At 35.6% G+C, this 19,432-nt stretch overlaps 1 protein-coding gene across 1 annotated transcript; it reads right to left on the reverse strand.

The window, feature by feature from the left end:
- Nucleotides 1-2,280: 2,280 nt before the first annotated feature.
- Nucleotides 2,281-4,302, reverse strand: LOC145131834 (putative methionine--tRNA ligase). Its single transcript, XM_079066480.1, has 9 exons — nt 4,285-4,302; nt 4,055-4,198; nt 3,503-3,593; nt 3,311-3,417; nt 3,061-3,182; nt 2,648-2,709; nt 2,495-2,558; nt 2,328-2,412; nt 2,281-2,286 (listed from the first exon to the last, which is right to left on the reverse strand). The coding sequence occupies exons 1-9, from the start codon at nt 4,300-4,302 to the stop codon at nt 2,281-2,283; spliced, it is 699 nt and encodes a 232-aa protein (XP_078922606.1).
- Nucleotides 4,303-19,432: the final 15,130 nt, after the last annotated feature.

The following is a 19,432-nucleotide window of genomic DNA, read 5'->3' on the forward strand; positions in this document are numbered from 1 at the left end:
ATTTTCATATACGACGTGCCTTTACGATACTCTTTTACGCATAATACAAAAATATAGAAACAAATATATACCAAAACAATAAATTTCATCCAATAACATCATGTCAAAAAATTGCAATACATTGGTATTAAAGGGATCCGATTGTACATTGTTATCAAGAGGTTTTCCCTAACTATATAACCTACTACTACATTGCTATAAAGAGGCACCTTCTTGTTTAAGTAACTCATCATTAACCTGTCTTAAGAAGCTCTGAAACCCTTCATGTATCCAACCAATCATCATGTCTCATAGCTTCAATATCAATCCCAACTCTTGATCAAGAACAACACGGAAATCCTACACAATAATCATCTAAGTTGTACAATATCAATATCAACTAATTAATAATACACATGGTATGTATGTATGTAACAACTAATTAATAATACACATGGTTGAAAATGAAATCTTTTTGTCCAACACATTCATACACATTGATCATTGGATACCTGTAGATAAGATTAAGATATTCATTTGCCCAGTCCCCACCTGTAGGCCTGGCTTGGTTATCCTCAATCGTCAATTCCCCACGACTCATCTTTGAAACAAACTGAAGGAACTTGGAGTTCTGCATATTATTTTCCAAACCAAATAAATAATATCCTGATTATAAAAACAAAAAAGACATTTTAATTCAAAGTAAGTAAAGCAACCTGAAACTGTGGATTGGTGTTCTGAACTAAAGTGTGTGCTAGCATTCGGGTCTGCTCCATAGCAGCCAAAGATGGAATGTTTGCACTTGCCATTCGGTCCACAAACGTCATCTGCATTTGCTCCTGAAATCAATAACATAATAGTCAACATTCAACTATTATTTTAATTATTGAAGTGAAAGAGCTCACTGACATGCTGGATTTCAGAAGATTGTATTGATTGATTGTGAAGGATGGGAGGCTTGATAAAGCTAAAGAAGTTATCTTTAACTTGTGGGGCCCATAGGAAGTTGATAAAAGCATTGAAGAATTTTAGTCTGTTCTTAAAAATGATGGTGGTGATTAGGACAGCAGATGGTCAGAACTTCTAGAAGAGCCACATTCTAAAGGTAGCATTATTGTTTTAATATTTTGTGTTGTGTTTGTATGTAAAATTTTAAATGAATTACAATTGTTTTACTCTTTTAATGTTGTAGTGGCATTGATTGGAGGCAGTCTTTTTGTACTTTAACAGTTTGCTGGCCTTAATGCTGTTCTCTATTTTTCATCTTTGACTTTCAAAGATGCTGGAATCTCAAATGGTGCTTTAAAAGTGATGTTATTTACATTATTCTCAATTGGATGCTTGCATTTTGGACAAGGCTTAGAATTTGCTAGAATCTTGAAAAATCATTATACAAACATCAAAACAAGAAAGATATGTACAGAGAGACAGATAGCATGTAACAAGGGGGAAGGGGTAGTTTGGACATTTACCAATTCATATTGACCATGTCCACATCAACAGCAGCACCACATGATGGAATTGGGCATCTCAAAGTCAAACATCCAGGACCATCATTGATAGAAATCGACACCAGGCAACAATGTCTTAGAACCAACTCATCATCGAATTATTGACACCTTGGAATTCAAGCTCCAAAACATGTATTTCATGTTATTTGTTTCTGTCAACGCCTTGTTAGATTCCATGAGTGACTGAAACAAGGATTAGTATAAAAATGTAATAATCATAAGTCAATTAGATCCTAAGATTGTGATTAACAAAAACACAACATTTTAATGGGGAAAATAAGCGTAGAAATCAATAAATAATTATTCAATATTCATAAAAGTAAATGCTATTAGAATCGTAAAGAACAAATGGTAATGAAAACACTAACAGTTGAATGATTCTGTGGTTTATTCTTTTCTGACTGCTGATGCTTTAAGATTGTCCATTCAAATACGTAATCAAAATCAAATCCTGAAATAAGTAGAACATCATATTAATCAAAAAACAATATCAAGATTTAAGCATCAGATACAATGTTATACAAAATTTACAGCATAAATGTGGTTAAATTTCTATAAGATTGTATTATATGAATAAAGGATATACCTTCTCGCGTAAATAAGTCACGAAAAAGGCGCTTCAAGAATCCATAATCAGGTCTTTGATCAAATGTTAAAGATCTGCAATATTTGAAGTAAGAGGCAAACTCCACATGATGATTCTTGCATAAAACCTGTCAAACAAATTAAAAATTATTTTTATAGTCCACTAAAACAATTTAAATATGAATGTTATTTTAGCAGTAGCCAACTATCCCTATAAAAAAAGTTATATTTTGTATATTGTTTCACAAATACCTCAATAGGAGTAGATACTTTCTTTTCACATACTTTGTCATATTTTTGCTTCTTTGTTGCACCTTTTAGACCCTTCCATGGAAGACTGCAAAAAAATTAAATAAAAACAAAAAGCTTATTTTTTTTAGATTTCACAATATACTCAATTAAAATATTTAAGCACATACCTTCCTCTCAAAAAGTACAAGAAAACATAGCCCAGAGACTCCAAGTCATCACGCCGGCTTTGTTCTGAATTTATAAAAAAAAATATTGTATAAGAGAAAATGCAAATAAAAATATCAAATTTTAAAAAGAATTATGCAGAAATGAATGCATACCAATTCCCAAATGGGTATTACAGCTAGCATAACGTGCAGTCCCTGTCAAGTTTTTGTTTGCTCTGTATAGATATATATTGTAAGAAAATATATATAAGAACCAATAAAATATAAGAAAAAACACAGCAACATACAAACAGAAGGATATGAAAACAAGGTTGTATTGTAGGATATATATAACAGTGGAAATTACCTGATTTGCTTTCCTGCCTAGACCCATGAGAAAATTATCTGGTTTCAAGTCTCTATGCAGAAATCCTTTAGCATGCATCAGTTCTATTCTTGTAAGCCGTGGAAAGATTATTGCAAACTAACATTTAGAACTAAATTGACTGGTGCAGACTATTTGTTATCCAAAAGTTATGGATGAAAGGCAATTAAAGCATATCTTTAAAGATTTTACCATTTGTTACCCTAAACATGATTCTTTAGCTATAAAGCTCAAGACACGGTTTATGAAATTTCCTAAATTATTTAGCAATTCACTGTTTAATTTCGCTTTTAAATCTGCCCATGTAAATAACGTGTCTGATACCTATAAAAATAAAGAAAAAGAGAAAAAATAAACAAACTGAACAATGCCTAAATGCAAGAAATAGCAATGTAGCTATATTGCTATAATTGGCTATAGTTTTCAAGAACATTATAAATGAAATGTCATACCTCAGGTCTATTTGTTAACAAATCGTATCTCCATACTTCTACAGGAATATTTGCCTCTTTTGCATCATTTCCAAATACACCTACACCCTTACTTTTTGATAATTTACCTACACATAGAATTCAAACATTAATTAACAATATGTTGTTGCAAGTTGCAACATATTTAAGGCCAAAACCATAATAAGAGCAAACTCGTTTCATAATTTAAGTACTCTGTAACACTAATAGTCTTCATCATAGTCCAGCTCTCCTCAGTCCCAATAAGTGTATAAGGAAAAATTACCTGGAATATTATTTTTCAAAGTTGAATATAAAATTAAAAATGAAACAATAAATATTTTAGGATACTCATGAAGAAATAGTAAAATGTTTTACACGAGAGATTTGAAGTACAATATGAAGAAATAGTCATGGAAATAACTATGTGGAAGATTCTCCATTAGTGGAAGGAACAATAAATAGTAGTACAAAATGAAATGGAATGAATGAATCTTCATATGAAAATTCTATATTATGTGTAAACACAACTACACAAGGTATAGTTTTAAGTTTTAACACTATTTCTATATAGATTTTCTTCAAAGGAATGTAAAACAAAAAAGATTACAAAATGTCAATAATCAAAATTCCCTTACATGACTATAAGGGCTTAAGGACTTAAGAGTTAAGACTCTTTTTTTTTTTTGCAGAGACAGCTACGAATAATAATAATGAAGAAATTGTACCTTAAAAAAATACACTTACAGTGTGAAATGGAACATTATCCTTTCCTATAAACTGATACAGCTCCACATTTTCAGGATTTTTCCACCACTTCTCCCATTCAGGTGTGTAGCTTTTAGTAATTGACACGTATCCAATAGGTGCATCAAACCATACATAGAAAACCTGAAAATATGTGTTGTGAGAAGCAAGAACCAAAACAAAACAAAAAAAAACTCATGAAAGATTGGTTGGATATTGCCATTTAAAACAGCTACGAATGAACTCATTAACCAGATATATGAAATGACTACAATACACAAATAGATCCTCAAGACTAGGCCCAAGAAGGTCAAGAACAAGCACATTGTCCTAAACATCAACCCCAGACCAATGGATGCCAGCAATTCCAACTGCAGGATATGAAAGTAAGAATTATAATTAGAGAACATATTGTATATAAGTATTTGTGCTTAAGCAAAGCAAATGTTACATTTACTAACCTATTCCCTGGAGATAATTGTATAATTTGGCTTCATAAAGCAGTTGTAAAAAAATGGAATCTTTTTATTATAAAAAAAGGCCGAATTATACTTTATACCCTAACACACAAGTCTCTGTCCTGCAGCAACCTGATGAGAGCACAATAGACTAGTCGTTTGGTGTCATCTTTAATCTGCGAAAACAAATTACAAAAAAGAAAATAATAAAACAAAGAATGTGACAAAGAATTACCAAACACAACTGAACTTTGTATTTATTGTGGACACTAAAACGAGTTTGTACTTAGTTATGTATATATAAACATAGTCATTTGCATGAAAAAAGTATATAAGTTTTCATTAGTTTTAAGCTTTGTGTAAGGAATAATTTAAATCAACAAAATAGGAAATGTATTATTTAAAAAAAATCAAGAACGCAATAAGATTACCTCAGAAACCCATTGACCAAGAATAAGGGGAACTTTCCTATGTATAATCTGCATGTTGGGATGATCATTTGTGAGTCCCAATGATAAAGTATTGTCAAACCTGAAGAAATTTCACACAAAAAAAAGTATAACTCATCTTAAAAAAATATTCTAGATAAAAAAAATCAAAACACTCAATGGGAAAAAAAGAAACAAGGTCTAGGTATCATATAGATAACAGATATATCAAGTCTAGAAGGGTAAAAAGTCACACCAATACTTAAAGCTGAGATAATTTGACAGCTTATAATAAATATATGAAGCTGCACCATAAGCAACATCTTTTAAAAAAGCCCGGAAGGGTAAAAAAGTCATATAGTTACTGAAGGAAGACAGACACTCATTGCCTCTTGACGAATTGAAACAACAACAGGTCCTAACAGCTGGAAGCACAAAAAGAAATCAAAAATGGGAAATAAAAAAAACTAAATGTTAATTAACTTTAAACCTACTTGGCTATGATTGTGAAATAAAACAAAGAACTGCATCTTGCTCATGGTGGAAAGACTCAGGGTTTTGATGCCACTCCTCCAAATCATTTGATAAAGGCTTACAGCTCCTGTAAAAGGGTCAGATTAGAAAATGAAGGTGGTATTGAACCTTCAAAAGAATTCCCCTCAAACCTCCTATAGGAACATCAAACATAAATTATATTTAAAAAGTTCATAGTAAAAAGCATGTAAATAATCAAATGCTTGCTTACAAGGGTACAGATGACCTAATTTTTTTATAAGAACTCTAGAACTGATACGTACAGTGTAATAAACAAAGCACCGTTGAAGGCCCTTCATCATCTTCCACTGCCCTTACTTCCTACAATGACAATTTCGAACATAACCCAAATATTCCTGAAAAAAACAGAAGAATTAAAACCCTAAATCATACAATCGAAGTTTAGGGTTTACAAAATTCATCGGCTGTAAATCACCCAAAAACACTGTAAAATAACATGCAATTTAAGAAGCAGTTAGCGTAAATTTTGAATTGGGGAAACAAACCTTAGTTCTTTTTTCTTCGCCATGGAAAAGCACACAAACGGAAGGATTTGTATGATGTTTTCCTTCGAGATTTTCGCCTTCATGGATTATAGCAAGCAAGCCGCCGCCCTCCGAAGTTCCCACTGGAGCTTTCTACATCGCACTAACTTCTTTAACGTTAGTCAGCATCTGGTCTTCTCCGAAGGGTTTGTACATGACTTCAACCACGATTTAACCTCGTGATTTATCGTATGTGAATCATTGGGATCCATGTTCTTAAGTAGATTGAGAGTCAGGGTTTTTGGTTCTTCGGGAGTTAGATCTTTCAAAGGTACACGATTTATCCCCATTTTATCATGCTTCCCTACCGATTCCTAATCGAAAACCATGATTGTGTTTTACAGTCGTCTTCTTCAATGGAAACTTATCATCTGCGAGTTTGAAACGGTGGAACTTTGTGGCGAAACCATTAGCATCATAATTAGGGCAAGAGGGAAACAAAAGTGGAGGATAAAAAAGAGGGCGGGTCTTCAAATTTTGGGGATTTCATTTTCCCCCAGTATCTACTAAACGCGCCTTTCATTAAAATTATAAAGCGACACTTATAGAGGATGCGCATTTAAGATACAGCGCCCTCCGTATTTTTTTTTCTTATGGCACTAATTTAAGGGCACGCAAAAATGCGTGACCTAAATCCTTAAATTTTTTGAAGAGATGACACTTTTTTAATGTCACTCTCTTTTGCGTAACATAAATTAATGAGTGTCGTGGTTTGCACGTCGTAAAAGGGTCTTTTTATTGTAGTGGTTACAAGTTGGTATCAGAGCCTTGGTTTGAGGGATTCGGGCACACTCTCGGGTGTGTCTAAACTCAAACTAAGGACTTGGTATGAAAATTTTCAAAAGAAAATCATTTTATAACAAGAATTTGAAAAGAATTTGGAACGAGAAAAGAACAAGGTGTGTGATGCGTGCAATCAGCCGAGCTCAAGTATGTTTTCCCCAAGATACCCATACATGTTATCTTATGTTATTCTATGATGTGATATGACTATGAGAACTGCATGCTAGATTAGGGAAGAGGATCTAGGAAGGATGTCTTATATGCCTATTGTATGTGCTTGTAGACTTGCATGCTAGTACTGATCAGTCGGTAATAGGATAGCCTGTTTAGGTTATGCCTGATTGTATGAGCCTTTGAATCGAATGTACAGATCCCTGAGTAGAGGATAGAAAGGTTTGATTGGAATATGATGGTTATATTTTCCATGGTCTGAATGTTGCTTGCTTTGTGGGACTCTTAGTAATGTGAGCTAACTATATTCATGAGGTAGCTGGCTGACATTACTGGGAATCTTTCAGCAGTTGAGGACTGGGTGAGTTCGGGAACCTAGGAAAGCCTAGGATATGCTTCAGTGGGTTAGTGGTGAGGCTTAGTGAGACTTGGGTGTACCAGTTTGAGGAAGTGACTTGGAGGATTTAGGAGGATTGCTGAGGAAAGTATGGATAGGTGTGGAAGGTAGTATTGGGCTCGTACTACTGAAAGCACATGATCCATACTCTAATCGGTGAGAGTCTTGGATAATCTGAGAAGCTTCAGGGAAGAGTTCGTGACCCAGTTTGGGGATAGAGGATATTCCAGTTGATGCAGCTTAGCCATTGGCAAGTGAGTTAGTGAGTGTGGCAGGGTATCAAACCCTGAAGGGTATGAGTTCCACGAGGTTGCAGATGCGAGATCGATTTGGAGCACTTTGAGAAGAGGGGTTCGTGCTAGGTGCGTATAGTAAAGGGTCCCAGGAAGAGACCCATGATTTCTGATCATCAGGTGAAAGGTCAGCAGGGCCGGAGTCAGTGCGACACATGCGGGAAAGTGCACAAAGGAGTTTGTCGCTCCAAGGGTTTAGGCTGCTACAGGTGTGGCAGGGTTGGTCATGTCAGCAAAAGGTGATAAGGATTCTTGGGTATATTCAGATCTTTGGAATGTCAGTTTGGTATGGTGTTAAGCATCCAAGAACGAAACTCAAATTCGGGTTCCGGCTCTGAACCAGTCGATGCGTGATCGCAGAAGTTCATCTCATCAGAGATTACTTTCAGATTTAGGAGGATGGACATTTGTGGTCTTTCGTTCAGTCAGGGAAAGGACTTTGGGAGCCCTCGGTAGTCGTCCCGGGGCCTTTCAGGCCTGACTTGTCGCGGGGGGAGTTAGGGGTTCATTCGGAACCCAAGGTCTGTGGACCCTTAGAATCCTTCGGGAAGGAAGTGTTGGGTTATGAGCATTCTAACACTCCTAAGTGTACATGCAACCCTAAATACCTTGGATCTATGTTTTCTCTATTATACATATAATTATGAACATCCAAGGTATTATCCTAATCTAGCATACAAAAAATAATAAATATAACAAGATAGAATACATGCCTCTTTGATGTAGAATGTCTTCATAAAGCTTGAGTGCCTAGTGCCCCAAGTGTGACACCTCAAATGGTTCACACAACACCAAATACACTTGGAATAACTTGAGAGAAACTTGAACACTCCTTGAAATCGTCTAGCCCTCACACTCACTCCTTAGTGCACGATTTCTTGAGCCATGGGATTCTTTTATATGGTGGCTATTAGGGTTACACCATGTAACTCATAACTTTACCCATTCCTTATGCTCCATGGATTTTAACCTCCATGGAGTATCCATGGGTCACCCCATGGACTTAGTCCAACATAAGGAATCTTGGATCACAAGCCCACATATATAAGAATGAATGATTTACACAATCAACCCATATATTTAATTAGTCTCCTTTTGATCACTTAATTAATTCCAAATTAATTTTTGATCAATACTAATTAAATAACCTTATTAATATATTAGAACTTATAATATATTAACCAACCTTAAGTGTTATTTCTCTCATTATAGTCTATCCAAATGCATGATGCCATGCAACCCAAATGGACCATGCCGGGTCGGGTCAAGTCTTACCAATTATAGTTATGGACTTAGACATTAATCCAACAGTCTCCCACTTGGATAAGTCTAAAACTATTATTGCGTATGACTTCAGGAACCAATCAGCAATCGTAGCTCTCAAAAGCTTCTGTCGAACTCTGACCTTGTCGATGAACTCTGACCTTTGTCAATGACTTGTCCATTAGATAAGGGATCATATATTCCTCCATTCTAGATATCATATGGACTGAGACATGGATTATCAATCATTCTCTCTGTCCATTTGTTGTTTCCCGATTTCCGATTCATGATGACTGACTGATTGAACAAATCAAATCAGTCCTGGCTTGGCCAAGCACTCACATGTATCATCTTTAAATCATCGAGGGGCCCACAGATATCGCTTTTATCCCGAAGGTAAAAGGAATGGATAAACTTCGACTCATATGGCTTGTTGTACTACTTGTTGAATCATACACAAAGGCACGTTTTATAACATCGAGTTACCAATGCGTTTTCGTGCAATCAATGTATAACCAACTCATAGTAATAACTCATATCTCTAGGTTTGAAGAATATAAGATATTATCGTCTCATGATCACTCGTGATAAAATCCATGAAGTGATTCAAATGAGCGCGGGTTGAATCCAATACTCAGAACTTATGAGCACTCATGAGTGTTGTAGCACCACTTTGTCCACCAACTTGGACCTCTACACACCAACCCATGACAGTCTTGATTCATATCTACTTCCAACATATGACCGACTGTGGATGGTTTGAATAACTTAATCATTCAGGAAGAGCGACTTAGTTATTCTGGAAGTCAAAACATGCAAAGTGAAACACAAGAATAAATGAATCAAATATGGTATCAAACCCTATGAATATAAATAAACACTTTTATTTATCACCATACTGATTACTCATTATTCATTGTTTCGGTTTTATCAACTTTATACTTGAATTTAAAACAATAGTTGTCCCATGCTCCAAGCATGTACACTATGTTTTCTAAACACTAGTCATGCCATACACCAAGTATGCATTCTATGTTTGTCTATGATCTTTACTTTGTAAAATAGATCAATTGAACATCACTCCAATGATCCTCTTTTCACAGTCCCAAATCCTTACTGCAAATGCAAGAATTCCAAATTCATGCCATTTACTGAAATCTGTTAGATTCTAAACTTATATGCATTGATCCTCTTAATGATTATGCACGAAGTCAGAAAGACTTGACAACAATCATTACAGAGCATTCCAAAGGAGATCAGCTCCTTGGAAACATCCTTCTTTCATTAAGTTTCCTAATCTTACACAGATTGAATAATTTCTAACTTTGAAACATTTCCATATTCCATTTTGACTATCACTTCTGAACAAGAGTTGCCTCCTTACAGATTATGTCAATATGGTCCTTCCAGAATTAACATTATACTTCCAACTGTCCTTGAGCAACCAATCTTTGGTAAACCTTAGATTGTCCTCGACAATTGCTTAATCATTTTAGTCATATCCAATTCTAGACCTTTTCCCTTCATAATGCCCCAGGCATTTGGAAAATTTTAGAAAGGATGAATATAGCACATGTAATCGATCCTATATCCGAAGCATATGGGACACGATTCATGAGGTCTCACATAAAGACTAAACCAGTCTTTTGCTATAATATTTCCATTTCAATTTGCCAAGTTCTCAAAATTCAGATTATGAAAAGGGATGCTGTAATCATAATCGAATTTTAGAACACAAATAAAGACTAAACCAGTCTTTTGCTATAATATTTCCATTTCAATTTGCCATGTTCTCAAAATTCAGATTATGAAAAGGGATGCCGTAATCATAATCGAATTTTAGAACGCAAATAATGGACCCATATATAGAATTTCCTTATATTGAGCCATTCCAACATGAAATTCATATATATATCCTTGATTAAATACGATTAAAATCTCAATCTAAGCTTTTAGAATTGAAATGAAGTATAATTTCCTCTCCCTTAATTATAGCAAAACAACTTTTTCAACCCCTACAACCTCACGAATTGAAACTTTTGTTTTCTATAATTAACATTGCTAACTTGCAAACTTTGTCATAATTATCATGCTCCCACTAACATGATGATTATTAGCATAACACTTATGCTCCCACTAGCTTTGACATGTACTCAGAAATCAGCTGACTTTCTTACCAAAGTTCATATTTCTGATACTAGATTGTTTTGATAAAACTTTATCAAAATCATACACCTCTCTTAGATAGCTCACATGTGTGTCTAAACAATTTTAGAACTATGAAAAGGGATGCCGTAATCATAGTCTCAATTGTTTAGACTTTTGCCACTTCTCACAAGTCCATGTTAGTGTGTCGGTAAACCACACACGCTCCACTAACGACTTTGAGAATGCAAATATCACAATTGCTATCTAGCTAAAATCTACTTAGTGAAAGTGTTTCCTCACCATCATTTTCATGAATCGGAGAGAAACCTTATGAGACTTAGATTTAATAGTGTATGTGTTCTTATCCATGTGAATTTGTCAAAACCATAATCACAAGACAAGGTTAGTGACAAATCCAAACTCATATTGATTAAACTTGTGCAATCTTAAATTCGTGCCATTTGGCAGATCAGGTGCCTGCCATTGCTTCCAAGTAGTTGTGCAACCAATTGAGAACTCTCAGAACTCCTATGCAAAGCCAACTTGAATAGGCACAAAAATTTCAACACGATAGGTTATAAACCTCAAGTCGTGTGCTAGTGAAGGACTTTAGGTTTTATTCTTGATTAAGTCTTGAAACTTTCAAGAGCTTTAAGACTCCCACTGTCCTCTTGACATATAAGACTCCCTTCTCAAATATTCAAGAGATAGTGCGGATTCTTTATCAAGACTAACACTTTACACAATTGGCCTAAGTTGGTCTCTGTTTTATCCAAAACATCACAACTTACCAATTTCAAATGTACAAGAGTAGATAACCTTTTACTCTTACATTTGACTAGTGTTAACAAACCCTCTTTAAGATATGTCACTCAATTTACAATCTTGGAGTATGACTCTAAGAATTGTTTTGGAACGAAGTATGACTCATCTTTTTGATTTAACCATTTCAACAATTCATGACTCTTCTTCTTAGTCATAAGAATGCACTAAGATGACTTTAGAGGACCAATTGTGATATGGTATCTTAATCATTAAGATGATCATAAACATGATACTAAAGTACTCTTCTATCTTTTCAGATTTGAGAAACTTTTATCTTTCTGCCATACTTTGATTCTTCTTATTCGTTCTGTCTTACACTGAAACTTCTCCAATGCTACAGACTTATACTTAAACTTATAAGTATAACCATATTTACTGAACTTAAGTAAATCATGACGAATAGTCTTCTTGATCTTTTGTGGTGGACTTTACCAGTGCACAAGAATGTGTACTCGATCCCTTAGTCCTTTCCTTATTCACATAAGGAATTAGTCTTAATTTTCCAAGCTGAAAGTTCTCATTCATCATACTATACAACTTGCATGATTCCAAGTTTCGGTCCAATTGAACCTTGGGTGATGAGAATCTTTCCTTATTTAGTAATATTAGACACTACCACAACCGAAAGAATCAAATCCATTTTTCCAATATTGCTATCAATGGAATCTTATAAGCAACAACTTTTCACAAATGCCATTGTAAGGATACTTAAAATAAATAAAATCAAAACCTTTTTCTTTTATTTTAAAACTTTGCGGAAAAACTTATCCTTACAATCCATATAAAAACCATGTTGTTATCTATTCCTAAGCAATATAAATATCATAACTCTTAAGTAATAGCCCAAAATTCTGATCACCGAACCATGCGATTGAAATCCATCTTCGCGATCAGAATCAGCATGTACTTAATAGAGTTAGACAATGGACTTTACCTGAAGTAGAGCCAAACTTATTGACTTTAACATCCTTAGGTAAATTTGGCAGCTTCGTAACCAATGCCCCTTCCTTTGGCAATAATTACCTATGGACCCTTGATAATGGGACTATCTCAGACTTCGCCTCTCTCTTTACCATTGGGTCAACCGAGTTGACTATGGCCGATCCCTTTCCATTGGGAAGAGAGAGCTTTACTGGATATCCAATGTCATCATTGTCAATGTCCATAGCGTTTTAGGAAGTTGATCTTAGCAAATAGATAAGATCATTAAGGGTCTTGTCTTAGTCTGTTTCATAGGATTCCTAAAAGAACTCACTATGTGACTTAGAAAGTAGTTGAGCCACCAACTTTCTCAAGACTTTGACACCCAACTCTCCCGGCTTGTCAATATGTGACTACATCTCCAAGATGTGATCACACCTAGACCTTGCCTTGGCAATAGGGCTTGAGTGACCTTAAACTTTTTAGGAACTTGTGGGTTAGGGAGAATAATTGGAGGAGGTGAAAGAAGTATGATATCCATGGGACATCATCTTCATTTAGGAAAGCTTGTTTCAAGAGATTTGGGAAGATCATACATGTCTAGACCAGACATCTTTTTGGGAGATATTCAAGATAGTTGATTTAAAGTCCTTAATATGACACCCAATATGAAATATTAAGGCTAGGACCCAACAAACTATTTTATAACTTAGAAGAGGGATGCCGTAATCCAAGCTATAAAATATTTGAAGGTAGGTGAATGACGATTCACCAATTTCCACCATGAAAAACGAAATAATTTATTAGGTTTTAATTGGATTTGAAAGTCCTAGATCTTTGAGATTCATTGAACTGTTCAAAGGCATGTTTCAATCTCGAGTGTGCCCTTCAGGTTTTGTGACTGGGATGCCGAGGATCACAAAACAAGGTGTGAATAACCATGCAAATATACTTGGTACCCTTAATATTTACCCCTTAATCAGTGTGCCGGTTAACCACACACGCTCCACCGATACTATGATAAATATTAAGTTACCCTTTGCCTACCTTGTTAAGTCCAGGTTAGTGTGCCGGTTAACCACACACGCTTCACTAACGACTTAAGCAAAGTGCAAAGTGTAATTTCATGGGTTAGCACCAAATTCACATTTTCCTAAGTAACTAAGATTGGGTATTAATAAGAGTTTAGTTACTTAGTATTTATCATTAATACTTTTAATGAAAGGAGAATTATAGTCCTTGTCCTACCCGTTCGGCTAACGACCCTCCACCAGTCAAGGAAGCGGTGGGTGAGAGTGGACACCCATTAAACTGCCATTTTATAGGCAGTAACCTTATACCCCCCTTATAGACCGGCTTCGTGAATGAGGCCTACTAACGGTAAGACTGACTTTACTCTTATACATATATATAAATATTATTAACTTATAATATTATAAAGTATAAGGGTTGAATTTTAACTTTTAAAATTCTAAGGGCTAACTTGGAATTAAAGTATTCATAAGTGAAAACTTTTTCAAATTCCAAAACTTGAGGGCAAGTTTTGAAACTATTCAAAACTAATTAATTCCATAACTTATGAGTTTAAAGTAGTTTTAATTAAAAAAAAAAAAAAACTCTTCAAGTTCCATAACTTGAGGACAAGTTATGGAAGACTTTAAACTAATTAATAAAAAAAATAACTTTTTTTTATTGTAACTTATGGAACTAATTAAGGTTACACTTTTTTTTTTAATTTAATGAAGAGACTCTTGAACCTCCATAACTTGAGGACAAGTTATGGAGTCATAAAACCATTTAATTAGAACTAGACTCTTCATTTTGTAACCTTTGCCAACTTTTATGAGTTTTATGATTCTTAAATGTGACTTTTCATATAACTTGAGGACAAGTTACAAAAACACACTTTGGAATCAACTCTTAGATTAAAATGGATTGAAAACAACTATTTCACACAACTTTTCTATTAATCTAAGAACCTCATAAGAACAAGATAATTCAAATCATCAATCTTCAAGAAATTAGCATGAACATACAAACTAATACAAATCTTGAAATTATGACAATTATCTTAGAAATTGGATTCGCATGAACATTACCACATCAAAAACAAGTTTATAAGTCCAAAAACATCTTAGGGTAATGTTCCTAGTCCAATTCCAGCCAAAACAATCGAATATATATGCATCCAACTCGATTTTTCAGCTACTTTTGCAAGTATAACAAGAAAACAAGCCTAGGCTCTGATACCACTGTTGGGTTATGAGAATTCTAACACTCCTAAGTGTACATGCAACCCTAAATACCTTGGATCTATGTTTTCTCTATTATACATACAATTATGAACATCCAAGGTATTATCCTAATCTAGCATACAAAAAATAATAAATATAACAAGATAGAATACATACCTCTTTGATGTAGAATGTCTTCATGAAGCTTGAGTGCCTAGTGCCCCAAGTGCGACACCTCAAATGGTTCACACAACACCAAATACACTTGGAATAACTTGAGAGAAACTTGAACACTCCTTGAATTCGTCTAGCCCTCACACTCATTCCTTAGTGCACGATTTCTTGAGCCATGGGATTCTTTTATATGGTGGCTATTAGGGTTACACCATGTAACTCATAACTTTACCCATTCCTTATGCTCCATGGATTTTAACCTCCATGGACTATCCATGGGTCACCCCGTGGACTTAGTCCAACATAAGGAATCTTGGATCACAAGCCAATATATAAGAATGAATGATTTACACAATCAACCCATATATTTAATTAGTCTCCTTTTGATCACTTAATTAATTCCAAATTAATTCTTGATCAATACTAATTAAATAACCTTATTAATATATTAGAACTTATAATATATTAACCAACCTTAAGTGTTATTTCTTTCATTATAGACTATCCAAATGCATGATGCCATGCAACCCAAATGGACCATGCCGGGTCGGGTCAAGTCTTACCAATTATAGTTATGGACTTAGACATTAATCCAACAGGAAGACCCTATAGTTGGTCCCAGTCATCATTATTAGGATTTCTGTAGATGATCGCGGGTATGTCATCTTTTGCCACTTCAAGTGGATATTGGGAATCTGTACCGCTTCAGAATTTTGAGTGAGTTTGGACAAGTCAGATATTAGGTCGGTTTCATCTACTGTCTGGGTTATCAAGGATTGTCATATGCCAATCTGCATGCCGGAAGTCCTTGATAAACCTATAGAGGGAGGTATCTTGCGGAGTGGATATAAAGAACGTCGAAAATGGAGCTCGTATGCAAAAGTTGCGAATTTTAGAAGTCGAGAGGGGAAAATACGAGCTGGGTGCGAGGGGTATGCCCTGTGTACCTTCGGACGCCCTGCGTACCGAAGTACGCCCCACGGTCTCTTCCTTCCTGCGGTCCGAAGTATGCGACGTCGCCCCACCGAAGATCCGACACTTGTCCCTACGCGTAGCGTACCACCGAGGGTACGCCCAGCGTACTGCGAGGCCTCGCGCCTATAAAAGGGGTGCGAGGGCAGCCTCCAAACTCACACCTCAAATCTATTTCTTTCTATCTCTACTCTCTCTCTCTAGCCTCCCTAAACCCCCCTAAAGCCTAAGGAACCTCCCTAGCACTAGAAGAAAGCCCCGGAGCGCCCGACGGCTCCGAGAAAAAGATCTTTTCGGCTCAGATTCTCTGCCCTAGCGGAGCCCGGTTTTTAGCAAAACTCGTTGTAAATGAGATACGCCTACCCTACTTTAAATATAACTTATATTCAAATATAATATCATTATTGTGAACCTATAAATAAGATTTATGACTGATTCAAAGTCGTTATACTGATTGATCTACTTACGTGGATGATGTCTAGGTTGTGATTTAATTAGGTGTTTAAAGTGGGATTTCCAAACAGTATACTTCATATACCAAACAGATCCTACCTCCGATATGATCATACCAGGTCGTTCCTTACTTGATAGATCATGAAATTATATTTTGAGTTAATGATAAATCTAGACTAATAATTAGTCATGGTAAATTTTAGACTAAATTCTAGTGGTACTGATACTAGGTTGCGTCGAAGGAAAATAGAATTGTTAGAAGCGAAGATTTGCCCGAGTGTGGAAACATCACTTTAACAAGTGAGTGCATAGTTACTTTCATCTTACACATAGATATGAACTATTTTATATAAATTACGTGCTATGTGTGCATATTATCTGTTTACCTGATATCTATGTTGGATGAACGATTTTATACATGTTTTAAATTGTATATATATATATTATATCTACAAATATGTTGGGTAAAACATGGGTAGATGTAATAGAAGGTGTGCAATGAAATAAAATGATGAGAGGCCTCGATGTTGACGATGATCCAGTCATCTAGCGGAGAATAGATGAAGACCACGGACTATATATTCTAGACAACCTAGTGGTACGCTAGCAGGCTCGCAACCTGTTGGTGTTTGTGAACGATGTGTTCATCGGTGTACTCCATCCCCCTCGTGGTTGCCTTACGGACAATTATTGCTGAGCAACCCCATTTGCAGTAGTGTCCATCCCGATGAAAATCCTTAGGATAGGTCCCTTATGATAAATGATTTAGGGACGTAAAGTGAGGATAACGGGAATGTGTAATCGGGTTCTTTGGTTTGATGAAATGAATAAACTTATTTATTGTAGATTGAAAAGCCTATATGCTCACCAGGCTCCCAAGCCTGACCCACTCAGTTTCTTGTATTATAGGTAGTGGCACAATAGCATAGTTGGATGACTTGATGAGGGATTACGGATTATAGGCCAGTAGATATAAATAAATGTTGTAAGGCCTATGTTGTTCTGTTTATGCTTATGGTCAATATCGAACATGACCTTCCGAGGTTTTAATATCATGAAATACATTTCTTCGTAAATTCTTTGATAAATCTTTATCATATTTATCTTTTGGGAACAAATTCTGCAATACGTTTCTTTAAAATTTACTCTGATTTTCAAAACAAAGTATAAACAAATTTGTCTTTTCTGGACATGAAAAGGGGGATGTCACACTTGGTCCTAACCTTTGACAAAATACCTAGCGGCCCTTGGTCCTTGTGCTGGAAAATTATTTCAAGTTATGTGGCTCTTGTCCCTAACTTTCGACACTAGCCTATGCGACCCCTAGTCCTAGTGCTGTAAAATTATTTCAATATTACGCGACCCTTGGTCCTAACTCTCCACATCTATCAATCAAAGAAACAACTTTTAAACTCAAACTAACCAAAGAGAAAGGAAACTATACAAAACTCCTAACACCCAAGTTAAAGTGTGCCAAAACCATTTCAACCACAAGTTGAAGTGTGCCAAGTTAAAGTGTGCCAACGTCCTCATCTCCAACACCCAAATTAAAGGGTGGATGGGCGGAAAGACTGTAGCCGAGAACCAGTCAACAGGGGTGATAAGGGTTGGGCAGTGAGGTTGTTGGTAGTGCTTATGCAGCAAGACAGTTGCCGAGAGCTAGGCAACAGAGATGCTAACGTCTGGGCGGTGAGGTTGGTTGTAGGGCTTACACATCAAGACTATTGCTGAGAGCCAGGAAACAGAGATGGTAAGGACTGGGAGATAAGGACGTTGGCACACTTTAACTTGGGTGTTGGTGAGAAGAAAAGTTTGTTCGTTCTTCTAGTGTTAGAACGTACAAACTTTGGCACACTCTAACATGAGAAGAATGACCAAACTTTTCAGCTCACCAACACCCAAGTTAAAGTGTGCCAACATCCTCATCGCCCAACCCTTACCATCTCTCTTGACTGGCTCTCAGAAATATTCTTGTTGTGTAAGCCCTACCAACAACCTCACCGCCCAGTCCTTAGCATTTCTGTTGCCTGGCTATCGATAACAGTCTTGCTACGTAAGCACTACCAATAGCCTCACCGCCCAGCCCTTAGCATCCCTGTTGACTGGTTCTCAGAAACAGTCTTGTTGTGTAAGCCCTAATAACAACCTCATTGCCTACCTCTCGACATCTATATTGATTGTCTCTCAAAAACAGTATTGTTGCGCAAGCCCTACCAACAGTTGTTATATTCAGGTGTCTAAGCCAATAACTAAGTTGATATATTCTTGGAATAAAAAGCAAAGTCCTTTTTGTGCTGCCCTCAGAACTAGCAACTGGGAAGAATTGCATTTGGAGAGAGAAGATAATTATTAATATATTATATGATTAATATATTAATTATAAATAATTATAATTAATTTAGAATTAATCAAAAATTAATGGGAATTAATTTTGGATTAATTAGAATTAATTGGAGGTATAGAGACTAATCTTTAATTGTTCAAAAGTTGAACAAGAGAGTGATTCTAGAACCCTCCTTGCATGTCCGGTTTTGGCTAGTGCATTAGGGTTTCTAGAATGCTCATTATTGATAATTAAAGAGTTGGATAATCACTTAATTTAATACATTATTATTATATTTAAGTTAGGGTTATTGAAGGTTTCCTTATCAGTTATAAATAAGAGCCTAGGGTCTCTTATTTTTGTCCATATTTCCTAATCCTCCTAGAGCCAAATTTCTGCTCCCCTTCCTCTTTCCTCTTGTGTTCTTATTGCTAGGGTTTGGGTATAAACCTTTAG

Source organism: Lactuca virosa, chromosome 8, assembly GCF_052849685.1.
Source record: "Lactuca virosa cultivar CGN04683 chromosome 8, Lactuca_virosa_CGN04683_v6, whole genome shotgun sequence".
Classification (NCBI taxonomy): domain Eukaryota; kingdom Viridiplantae; phylum Streptophyta; class Magnoliopsida; order Asterales; family Asteraceae; genus Lactuca; species Lactuca virosa.

What these genes read in the sequence shown, in the direction of transcription:
- LOC145131834 (XM_079066480.1), bottom strand. An exon ending in ATAATGTTCCATTTCACACT is followed by an intron (nt 3,594 to 4,054) that starts GTAAGTGTATTT and finishes ATAATATTCCAG; the next exon opens with GTAATTTTTCCTTATACACT. An exon ending in GTACTTAAATTATGAAACGA is followed by an intron (nt 3,418 to 3,502) that starts GTTTGCTCTTAT and finishes TTCTATGTGTAG; the next exon opens with GTAAATTATCAAAAAGTAAG.